Source organism: Macrotis lagotis, chromosome 5, assembly GCF_037893015.1.
Source record: "Macrotis lagotis isolate mMagLag1 chromosome 5, bilby.v1.9.chrom.fasta, whole genome shotgun sequence".
Taxonomy (NCBI): Eukaryota; Metazoa; Chordata; class Mammalia; order Peramelemorphia; family Peramelidae; genus Macrotis; species Macrotis lagotis.
Window position 1 is genome coordinate 71,868,053 of NC_133662.1, and position 11,679 is coordinate 71,879,731.

Consider the following 11,679-nt stretch of genomic DNA (forward strand, 5'->3'; position numbering starts at 1 on the left):
CTGCATAATGTTTTATAGGTTATTTTCTTGGTCCAGGCTTTCTAGTAGTCCAATGATTCATAGATTGCCTCTTCTGGATCTGTTTTCCAGGTCATTTGTTTTCCCTAGAAGGTACTTTTCTTCAATTTTTTCCAGCCTTTTTATTTGCTTTGATGGAATCTTGTAGTCTTGTAGATTAATTTGTTTCTAACTGTTCAATTCTAATTTTTAGGATTTCATTATTTGCATTTCATTATTTCCTTTTCCAGTTGGTTATTTTTACCTTTAATGGAATTGACTTCTTTGCCTAACTAGTCACAATTTTCATGCATGACTTTCAGTTCTTTTTTTTTTCCATTTTTCTTCTTCCTCTCTTCTTTGGTTTTTAAATTATTTTTTAAGTTCTTCAATGAGCTTTTGTATTTGATACCAATTTATAGACTGTTTTGATACTTCTTCTGTGAGTGATTTTTCACTACTTTCTTCTTCAGACATGGCATTGCTGTCATCTTTATCTGTGAAGCATTTTTCTTTAGTGAGTGCTCTTTTAGCTTTTTTGTTCATTTTTGTTTTAGTTCTGCTACTGGGGTATGGAGTATAGATCCAAACTTTTATTTTACTGTGTCTGGGGAGTGATCCCTGGCTTGTTGCTGGCCAATATTGTTGATGTGCAGTCGAGGCCTTGCCTTTTCAAGTAGACTTTAGGTCCAGATTCTGACTTAACAGAGGATTGTTCCTGATCCAGTCCAAACTTTTACCCCTTTGCTCTCAGGGTTTAAACTTTGTTTAGAGTTAGGACCCTTCTTGCTGGCTTGCTATCTACCTACAGGGACCACTGTTATTATTAAGGTGTCAGGACCTGGATTGCATTGTGGCTAAAAGCTTCCAGCTAGCTTTCCCTGCTCTCCTGCCTCCAGGATTTTATTTCCTGTTTTCCCCCAAAGAGACAAATCTTCACTGAAGATTCTCCCTGTTGTCTAAAGTTGAAAACTTATTTGAATCTTCTCTTTTTCTTGGTGGGGTCTGTAGTGTGAATGTCAGAATAGAGGCTTCATTTATCTTTGGAAGGAAAAGGCTCCAAAAGCATGTTAGCTGCCTATGACCATCTTGAGTCCTCCCCAGAAGTCTCCAAATCATATTTCTTTCAACTCTCCTGACAGAAGTACTCTTCTGAAGGGAAAAAATCATCCTTGTATCATAAACCATTTAACATCACATCCTCTTTTCGAGAATAATCTCTTCCACTATATATATATATATATATATATATATATATATATATATATATATATATATATATACATCCAGTCCCAATATGAATACTACCTTCAAGAGCTAAGAGTAGGTCACATCACAGTAAATTTAAACCCTTACCTGCTTTACAAATACTCTCCCTTCCACTCATCCTATAGGAATACAACACTCAAGAACTAAAAATATGAGCATGTCACAGTCAATTTATACTCATACCTTCTAAATATGTTCTTTTCACTTGTGCTATAAGAAATACAATTCTCAAGAGTTAACTAACATTCATTGCCCCCCCTTCAGTTTACCTTTTATACATATCTCTTGAGTCTTATATTTGAAGATAAAATTTTCTGGACTTTTTATTCAGATACAACTGAAAGTCCTCTATTTCCTTGAAAGTTCAACTTTTCCCTTGAAAGAATATGCTGAATTACACAGGCTAGTTGATTCTTGGTAAGAATCCAAGCTCCTTTGCCCTCCAGGAAAAAATACACACACACACACACACACACACACACACACACACACACACACATGTATATATTGCAGACCTTCAGAGCCTTTAATGTTCAGTTGCTAAGTCCTGTGAAATCCTGTTTGTGGTTTCCTGATATTTAAATTGCTTCTTTTTTTGGTTGCTTGTAGTATTTTCTCCTTTAGCTGAAAATTCTGAAAATTGGCTACAATATTCCTTGGAGTTTTGTTTTGGGATCTCTTTCTAGGGGTGGTTTATGGATTCTTTCAAGGTCTATTTCATCTACTTAACATAAAATATTAGGGCAATGTTCCATGATAATTTCCAGAAAGATATTTTCCAGGTTCTTTTATTAAGCGTGGCTTTCATGAGGATCAATAATTCATAAATTATCTCTTAAATCTATTTTCAAGGTCAGTCATTTTTCCTAAGAGGTACTTTATATTTTCTTCTATTTTTGGTTTTATTTGGTGGAGTTCTAATGTCTCACAGAGTCATTCATTTCCCTTTGTTCAATTCTGATATTTAAGATTTTTTCTTCAGTTAACTTTTTCCCCTTTTCTAGTTGGCCAATTTTATTTTCTAGTTGGTCAATTTTGAAACTATTGCTTTTTTTTTTCAGTTAATTTTTTCACAATTCTCCTGCATGACTCTCACTTTTTTCCATTTTTCTTTATCCCTTTTCCATTGGTTTTTAAAATCTTTTGGTTTTGAAATTTAAGAGGTCTTTTTTGGAACTGAGATCAGTTAGAGGCTTCACATGTAGGCATTTCCTCAATGCTTTCCTCTTCTGCAATAGTATTTTTATTTCTCCTATCAGAAAAGTAGTTGTCAATTATTAAAATTGTGGTGGGGGGTGATCATTTTGTAAACTGATCTATGTTTCTGTGGGATGGAGTTTATAGTCCTAAACAGTTTTGCACAAGACTTGAGTTCCAGTCTCTGTTTTTTTTTCTTTTCTGGTGTTTCTGAAGTTTTTTTATTTGTTTCAAGTATTAGGGTAGTCCAACACTGCACCAACTCCACAGACTTCGAAACCTTACTCTCACAGCTGGGTTAAAAGCTGATGGAGCTGTTAGGAGACCTTAACCACACTGTGTCCAAAACATCTCACTTGCTTCCCCACTTTTCTCACCTGCCTTGGGCTATATTTCCTTTGATCCATTCAACAGACCTTTTCTTAAAGTTCCTTCAAAATATTTCACTGAAAAGTTGTTTCACTGTTAGTGTTGGTGTTGTTGTTTTTGGGGGGAATGAACTATATTGCTTTAGGATTTATTTACAGGCTTCATTCAAAGTTGTTTTGAGAAAAACCTTGTTGGGGTAACTTCTTTAAATCAGAACTTATTGTTCTCAGGAAGAAGGGAATGTAGGAAGAAAGTGTGTTTTCAATTTGGAAGGGATTTATTTGTGTTAATGTTCTCACTATATCTTCTCTGTAAATATCCTTCTATAAATGCTAATTGTTATTTTTTGATAAAATGACTTTGGGACACATCATTGTGTAAGTCAAAGATATAAGGGAAACATTAATTTTAGCTAGCAATTGATATAGGGTATGCAGTGGACTGGGTAAATCCATATTATGAGAAAATATTCTCTCACAATTTCATGGATATTTCTTTAATTTTGAGGGATTAAGACTAATAGTAACTTGGAATTTTGGAATATTACTCCCAAATTAAATGAACTACATTTAATGTGACTGCATGAGGAGAGAGTTTATAAATCTTAGAGTGTTTATGGAGAAAAATGTAAAAACTTGATAACTGATTTAATATGTGGACTAAGGTAGATTGAAGAGTCCAAGATGATGCTGAGATTATGAACTTTAAAGATTGAAAGGACTGCAATCTCTGTGACCAAGATAAAGATGTTTTCAAATGAATAGAGTATAGATTGAAGGATAATGAGCAATTTCTAGTATTTTCTATTTGGAATAATTTAGGGACTCTCAGTTTGTACAAATCATCTCAATGTTGTTTGGATTATTCATTCTCTTCAATGCAGAAAGTAATGTTGAGAATATGGATTTTGAAACCGATAAAAATTGGAAACCCTTTTTTGAAATGTATTTTTCCAATACACTCATGTCTTCTGTTGAAAATGCCTACTCATTTGAGGTGCATTTAAATTTCTTTAGGTCTAATGAGCAGTATTGCATATTTAACATTTGAACTATCCCTGAGACATCTAGTTTGAAATGCCCAATAAACAGTCGATAATTTCACACCAAAACTCAGTGGAGGTAGTGAAGTTGCATATATATAGATTTGTGATTTTATAATGAAATAAAATTCATCTCTTGTAAAACATGTATAGATAGGGAAGAAAAAAGGCACTTTGGGGTAATACCACATTTAGGGGATGCAATTTGGTGAATAATACATTTTAGGATATAGAGTTCTCAGTAGATGTAAAATAGAAACATATGAGAATAGTTTTATAAAAGTCCAGATAGGGGCAGCTAGGTGGCATAGTGGATAGAGCACTGGCCCTAGAGTCAGAAGTACCTGAGTTCAAATCTGGCCTCAGTCACTTAATAATTACCTAGCCGTGTGGCCTTGGGTAAGCAGTTAACCCCATTTGCCTTGCAAAACCTAAAAAAAAAAGTAAAGATAATTTATATATACATATATATATACACATATATATACATATATGTATGTATACACACATAAATATATATATATATATATAATCATATATATATGTATATATGATGACCAACTATGTCAATGCTACAGATAGGTAAAGAAAGCTGAGAATTAAGATAAGATCATTATATCTGGCAAATATAACTGGTAACTTAAAGGGGGTAGTTGCCATTGGGTAGTGAAGAATTTTTTTTTAATGGAAATTGATTGAAAGAGTATATATATATATATATATGTTTTAGTTGTCTGAAACATTTTAGGTGTCATTTGATTTTACTAAAATATATTTTCCTTCATCTCTTTTACAGCAACTTGTTTAGGGAAGCAAGAAGTAATTATATTCATACATAAATGTGATATAAAAGCTAAAGATATCAAGATCTTTAAGCAACAATCAAAAAACCTCAAGAGGTTGAAGAAAGAATCAAAAGTTACCCAAGAATAATTAGAAAAAGATTTAGTTCAGTATCTTATAAAACCCAAAGGAAACGATCTCAGAAATCAAAGAGAAAAATGAACAATGCATTTTGACATAAATTATTTAGAAGGACCAAAGGAAACCATGCCTATTGGTAATCAACATCCTATTTTGAGAAAATTGAAGCCAAGAAAGATTTTAAAAAATGCTCTCTGAGGATTTTATTTCCAGAATTTGGAAAATCTGAAATTAGAGCTCACACAATCTAATTCCTGGTCCACTATGCTTTCTTGTGAATCAATTATTTTGTCTGTTCTACTGTCTACATTATTCTTTATGGCACTTCTGATAACTTTTTGATATTAACCTTATTTAATTTTACCGTAAGACTACTATGTACTTGGGAATGTCTGATAGTAGTTGAAAAGAAGTTGACAAGAAAGGTGATTAAAAGAAGAGGAGAAAGAGACTTTAAAAGAATAGAAAGAAGAAAAAAGGAAATGAAAAATATATGTGAAATGATAGCTTTCTGTTGGTTATAAAGTGATCATGGGATATAGAAATGGTAACACTTGACTACAGATTGGACATGTGGGATAAAGGAGACTGAAGAGAAACTGATAATGTTAAGCTCATGAGCCTGGAAGATTAGAAGGATAATGGTATCTTTGGGAAATAAAGGGATGTTTTCAAGAGGAGAGAGTTTGGGGAGAAACAATGAGTAGTTTTGAACGTTTTCTAGGTGAGCTATCTCTGGGACATGCAGTTTGAATAAATTGTTCACTTGCTATTTGTATTATTTACTCTCTTCAGTGCTGAAACTGATATTGAGCATATGAACTTTTAAAATGATAAAACTGAAAAGTTTCCTTAAAAATGTAGGTTTTTCAATTATCTCATCTTGACTTATGAATGCCTACCTGATTTGATAAGTGTATTTAAAATATTTTCAGTTTTATTCATTCTGAAACTAAATCTGGGAGTTTTGTGTTGATGAATCAAGAATGTGTTTTATTACTTATATTGCCAGATGGTTGGCTTCTTTGTCATGATCATAAAGTTAAATATTCTTGCCATAATCTTTTATAATCATTTGAAATTTGCATGAGTTGCATAAATATATATGGCATGTAATCAACATGAATTCATACTGTCTTTATATAATTTGCAGAAAAAGCTTACTCCAATTTGTTGAAAGATTCCACATGTTCCTCAAATCCAAAATAAGCCCTTCTTTATCCATCCATTTCACCTACCACTCCAATAAAGTTATTTCTCAACTCTACAATTGTTTTACAATTTCTTTTACCCATAAACACAAATTTATATATTTGAGACCTGGAAGCAATCTTTAAAGTCTGCAATGGGTTCAGGTCTCCTGCTTTCAAGGACATACATGCACACCCATAAGGACTTTACTTAAACCATCTGTGTTTTTCTCTTCTTCATGAAGTTGACTCAAGGCAAAGGGATATAGGTTGTTTCTGTTTGTTTTAGGCAGGGTTACTATGGAAGATCCATAATCCCCTTCTGCTATTTTCATATCATTTACTTGTGTAGTCAGTGGTTTCAGGCTTTCATTCCAGGTCTCGTTTTTGGATTGTCTATTGTATGATGTCATTTAATTTGGGACTGTTTTATAGACTTCCTAATACTGTCACCTCCCAGGAGTCCTCTATCTTTGGAGTAAAAGACCTTTTCATTCTTATCCTACCTACTACTAGTTCGATGGTATTCTTATTTATTTTTAATTTCTTTTTTTTGGCTCTAGTTTATTCAGTGTTCTTTCTTTTTTAACTAACAATAGGTGATCCTCAAGGAATCTGCTTTTGCTTGGGACATAATGATAACTGGAAAACCTTCACCGAAGAATCCTTTATTCTATTCACTTTTTTCTGGTAACACTCATTTTGGTTTTCTTTTACTTCTGTGGCAGTACTGTTTTCTTTTCCTTTTTTCTTTTCCTTTGGTTTCTCTCCTTCATGCAACCACTCTAGGTATTTCGCCTCATACACGATTTTCTTTTGTAAGTTGTTTTCCCACATTTGATTTGGCAAGAATTGAATTTCTTTATTTTAAATTAAATATCCAACAATAAGTTTAGTGTCTAATTTTGTAGTGTCATTTAATAAATGTTTATTTACAAATCATAACCAGTATATTTATAGTACAATAAATTTTGCAAGGCACTTTGTATGAATTATCCAAATGGATCCTCATAACAACATTGTGAAAAAGGTACTATTATTACCGTCATTTAATAGATGAGAAAATAGAAGGCGAGGGAAGTTAAGTTACTTCTCTAGGATCACACAACTAATTATTATCTTAATCAGGATTTGAATTGATTTTTCCCAACTCCAAGTTTATCCATTATGCCACCTAGTTTCCATAGCTTACTGAAGTGATCTACAAAACTTATGATTTAATATAATTAGCTAAAATTAGTCATTGATAAGAAAGAAGTGAAAAAAACCTGAAATAACAGTGTAAATATTCGATCTGACTAAAAAAATCTGAATTAAATCCCATTTCATAGGGAGTATGGTGCAATGGAAAGAACACTAGTCTCATAGTCATTTGACCTGACTGAGTTCTGGCTCTGATGTTTGCTCACATTATGACCATAGAATAATGATTTGATTATGATTCAGTTTTATCTTCTGTAAATGAATATAATATATATATATTGCTTGCCTTACACAGTTGTGCAAAATTTTTTATAAATAAGCACTATCTAAATGTTTCACATTTTACTTCATTACTACTACTATCTATTGATAATCCATTCCCCCTTCTTTTAATAGATACAGTATAATGTAGTGACTAGAAAGACAGCCAAGATTCTTGAAAAACTAGATTCAAATTCTGTCCTTAATACATATAACTTGTATAATAATGAGCAAGATATATGCTTTTGAGATTATAGATGGGTTGGTAATATACTTTTGTTAAAGAAGGTAATGTAACAGAAATAACCTACACACATCTAATGTCATGTGTAATTTGTTTTAAATGACCAGGTTATAAAAATGTAGGTAGTTTAAAAAAGGGAAGGAAGCAGGTATAATATGAACATGATATTATTTATTTCTTTTTTCATTAAAAAATTTCATTAAAAAATTTCATTAAAAAAAAAACTTTCTCACTATGCATTGAAATCATTCATTTTTTAAATCCTGATTTATCATTCACTGGAAGAACTAATAAGTTGTGAAATATACTATAAAATCAACAGAAATGAAAGTATTCTTCCAAGGGTGCTGCTCTCCATCATGTTCAGTTGACCAATCAAGGGGCATATTGTCATGATTGCTCTGGGGAGTGGTTCTAGGTACTGACAATTTGGTGACTTTCCAAATATTGATTATTGACATGACAGTTGAGCCAGTCTCGAAAGAGCACACCCTTTAGGTTTCCAAAGGGACAATATTTAAAGTGTGAGTAGAAGACTTTCCAAAGTCATGTTATCCTTGTCAAAATACTAACAGATTGTTTCTTCAATTTAAATTGCTAATGATTTCTTGATTCCTAGAAGGCTGCATTCTTTTAGTTAATTCAGTGCTTCTGATCACATAAAACCTCAATTTCCCTTTGTAAAGCATCTGAATGAGGATTATGCTGAAGGAAAGGTTGTTTTTCAAAGGAGTCAAATGTATGACTCCTGAAGCTATCTAAAGCCAGGACATCCATTAATAATTAAAATCTAAGCCATCAAAGCAAAACAAACCATGTGACCATTTTCATGATAAGCATTTTAAAAGACTGATTTAAAAAAAAAATCTCACCAGCATTTCAAAATCACTTTGGTTTTACTACCTTCTTTCTACTCACAATCAAAATTATCCCCTTAGCAATCCATCCAAGACCTATTTAGAATTTTTTCCTTTTGTAAGGATGAGAGATCTTTCATTTTTTATGTCCACATTCTCTTCCTATAAATGATTATGTTAAGCATGGATAGTGCTGCCCTTCTCCCTTCTCAGATCTGAGCTTTGAAATATCATTGCTTTTCAGCTGATTGCTGAGACTTTAATTTAGTCCCTAATCCTTTCCTCATCGCCATGAAGAGACTCTACAAGAGTGTTCAAGTGTTTGACAATATAAGATGGACGAGATAAGAGATCTCTTTCACAGATGTCTGAGTTTATTTCAAAATCTATTTGCAGGCCATGCTGCGGCCTCCCGGGAGGGGCTGCTGTTGCTACCCCGCGCGCTGCCGGGCTGGGCTCGGCTTGGGCCTCCACAGGCCGGTTTGCCCGAGGCGAAGTCCTGGCTGCCCCTTCGGAGTAGCTGGGCCCCGGTCCCCCCCGGGCCCGGTGGAAGCGGGACTCGGGGCTCAGCATGGGAGCCTCAGGGAGGAGCTTCTGGGCGCGGCCCGGGCCAGCCCTCTTTGAGAGCCCTCTCCGGCCCGGGGAGAAGCCCACGCGAGTGTCCCCGGAGGAGGGGCCGCGCAGAGTGCTCCCCTTCCAGCCCGGGGACCTTCTTTACGCCGAGTTCCGAGGAGGAGAAAACACATTTCAAAGACTGTTTAAGTTGGAGGCTGCAGGGCAATTGAGCAGTAACTGGGGAGCGATCCCCCACACAGAGATGATTGGGAAGTTGCCCGGCCAGGTACTAAGGAGCTCCGCTGGGCACCATTTTATGCTGAGAAGACCAGCACTGGAGGAATTTGTTTTCTTCATGAAAAGAGAGCCTACAGTATCGTATCCGAAGGATACGAATATGATGTTGATGATGATGAATGTCAAACCAGGCGATATCATTTTGGATGTTGGCTCAGGTTCTGGTGGAATCAGTTTATTTTTATCACAAGCGGTTGGATTACAGGGACGAGTTAAAAGTTTTGAAATTAGAAAAGATCACCACAACCAGGCTCAGAAGAACTACAAGTGCTGGCGGGACGCATGGAAGATTAGTCATGTAGAAGAACGGCCCGATGATGTGAATTTCTATCATAAGGATATTTTAAAAGCTGCTGAGGACATAGAATCCATAACATTGGATGGGGTGGCTTTTGACATGTTAAATCCTCAAATTGCTTTGCCTGTTGTATATCCAAATCTTAAGCAAGGTGGCATATGTGCAGTATATCTAGCAAATATCACACAGGTAATTGAACTTTTAGAAGGAATACTTATCTGCCAACTTGCACTCTCATGTGAACAGGTAAGTTCTTCTTAGAGACTGGTTAATATGCCCAGCAAAAAAAAGGAAAGATGGCACTTTAGTCCAAAAAGTTAAGCCTAAACCCAACATGGATTTAAAGTTACATCCTCAAAGGGAAATTGAAACTGAATAAAGTGAGAATGTACAAGAAAATGATTATGGTGAATCATTTTCTGGTTTCCCATGTAGCTCAGTTCCCTACATTGCTAGACCTTTTCATTGTCAATCTAATCACACAGCTTTTCTTGTTAAATTGAGGAAGTTCAACCCAGAATATAAACTCCAGATGACTGACTTCAACTAATTTCAAGATTGCAAAGTACCAAGATAAAATTAATATTGTAAATAATTACATTTATAAATTTGTTGTTTTATCTTTTTATTACTTTGATTTACAAATCTTTATTACATATGAATTTTAAAATATGAAAGCTAAAAGAACAGGCAACTGTGCAACTGTTAAAAGCAAACCATATATTACCTCATTTTGACACTTATCTTGAAATTACATTCAGACATTTGTATTTAATGATTCCAAGTTGCTTTAGTTGAGCCATTTCATTCTTCATTTCCTGTAAACCACTCCATTGATTTATCTTGCTTCATGCAACTCATTTTCCTTCCCTTTTTTGATGCATTATCAGTATCTATTAAAAATTTAAAAAACAATATTAAGACATGAAAAGTTATGGGTTTTTTTAAAGTAGACATTCAGATGGCTCTCTCTTTATATGTATATGTATTTGGGGGAAAAAAACAAAATTTTTGGATTTCAGATAATGTAATTTATTTGGGTTAATAAAAAGATTTAAAACAATTATTAGTTTTCCCCCAAATAACATTTTGGTTAAGTTAAATATATACATATATATATATATATTATATATATATATATAATATATATATATATATATATAATTGGACTACTATTTGCACCTGACTCAACCTTGATTTTTCATAACTGCGATTCACTCAATGGAAAACTTTCCATTTTTTATTTCTTAAGCTTTTGTTATTATTGAGTGCAGATGGGTAAATAGAACTTGATCTAAAAATCAGGAAGTTATGATTCTGACAAATATAGGGAAATTGTTTAGACTTTTGAAGTCCCAGGATCCTTCTGAGTCAAATTTTAAGTTACCTACCAATTGGTTCTCTGAATTCATAGAAAGATGTTTCCACACCAGGAGTTTCCTACAGCAATTAAATTACACATTTAGTCCAAAACAAAAATCACCCTCCGAATAAAAAATTCAGTCCTTTGTTCCTTATGATACAGTGAGAAATGGATTTTAAAGTTGTGTACTTACCACTAGGTTCTTTCCCAAACTGTAAATACAGAAGAATATTCATAATAAATATTTTGAAGGATAATCAAAGTGAGTTTGGAGTTGCCAAAGGAAGTCTGACTCAGCAAACAAAGTTAAGGTCTTGTCTTTCCTCTTATTGTCACTTGGTGAATGTTACCCTTGAAAATATTCTAAAGCCCTATGGGATTGTGATCACAATTATAAACAAGGAACAATAACATGTGTTACTAAAGAAAATATCAAAAAAGATTTAAAAGTGAAGAAAATTTTTTTTGTTGTAAAATATGAAAAAGTTACTTAAGCGTTCTTAGAGAAAATAATCTGGAAATCAAATTAGTTTTTATTAAAATACTTCATTACTTATTAAAATACGTTATTAAAATACTTGATGGCACTTGCTGAACTTCATGAGGTAGCAAG

At 33.6% G+C, this 11,679-nt stretch overlaps 1 protein-coding gene across 1 annotated transcript; it reads left to right on the forward strand.

Moving 5' to 3' along the window:
* The first annotated feature begins 9,124 nt into the window (after positions 1-9,124).
* Positions 9,125-10,253, forward strand: LOC141489312 (tRNA (adenine(58)-N(1))-methyltransferase, mitochondrial-like). The gene is given in 2 exon segments (XM_074190023.1): positions 9,125-9,951; positions 9,953-10,253. Coding segments are annotated over 2 exon segments (1,128 nt in total).
* The last annotated feature ends 1,426 nt before the right edge of the window (positions 10,254-11,679 follow it).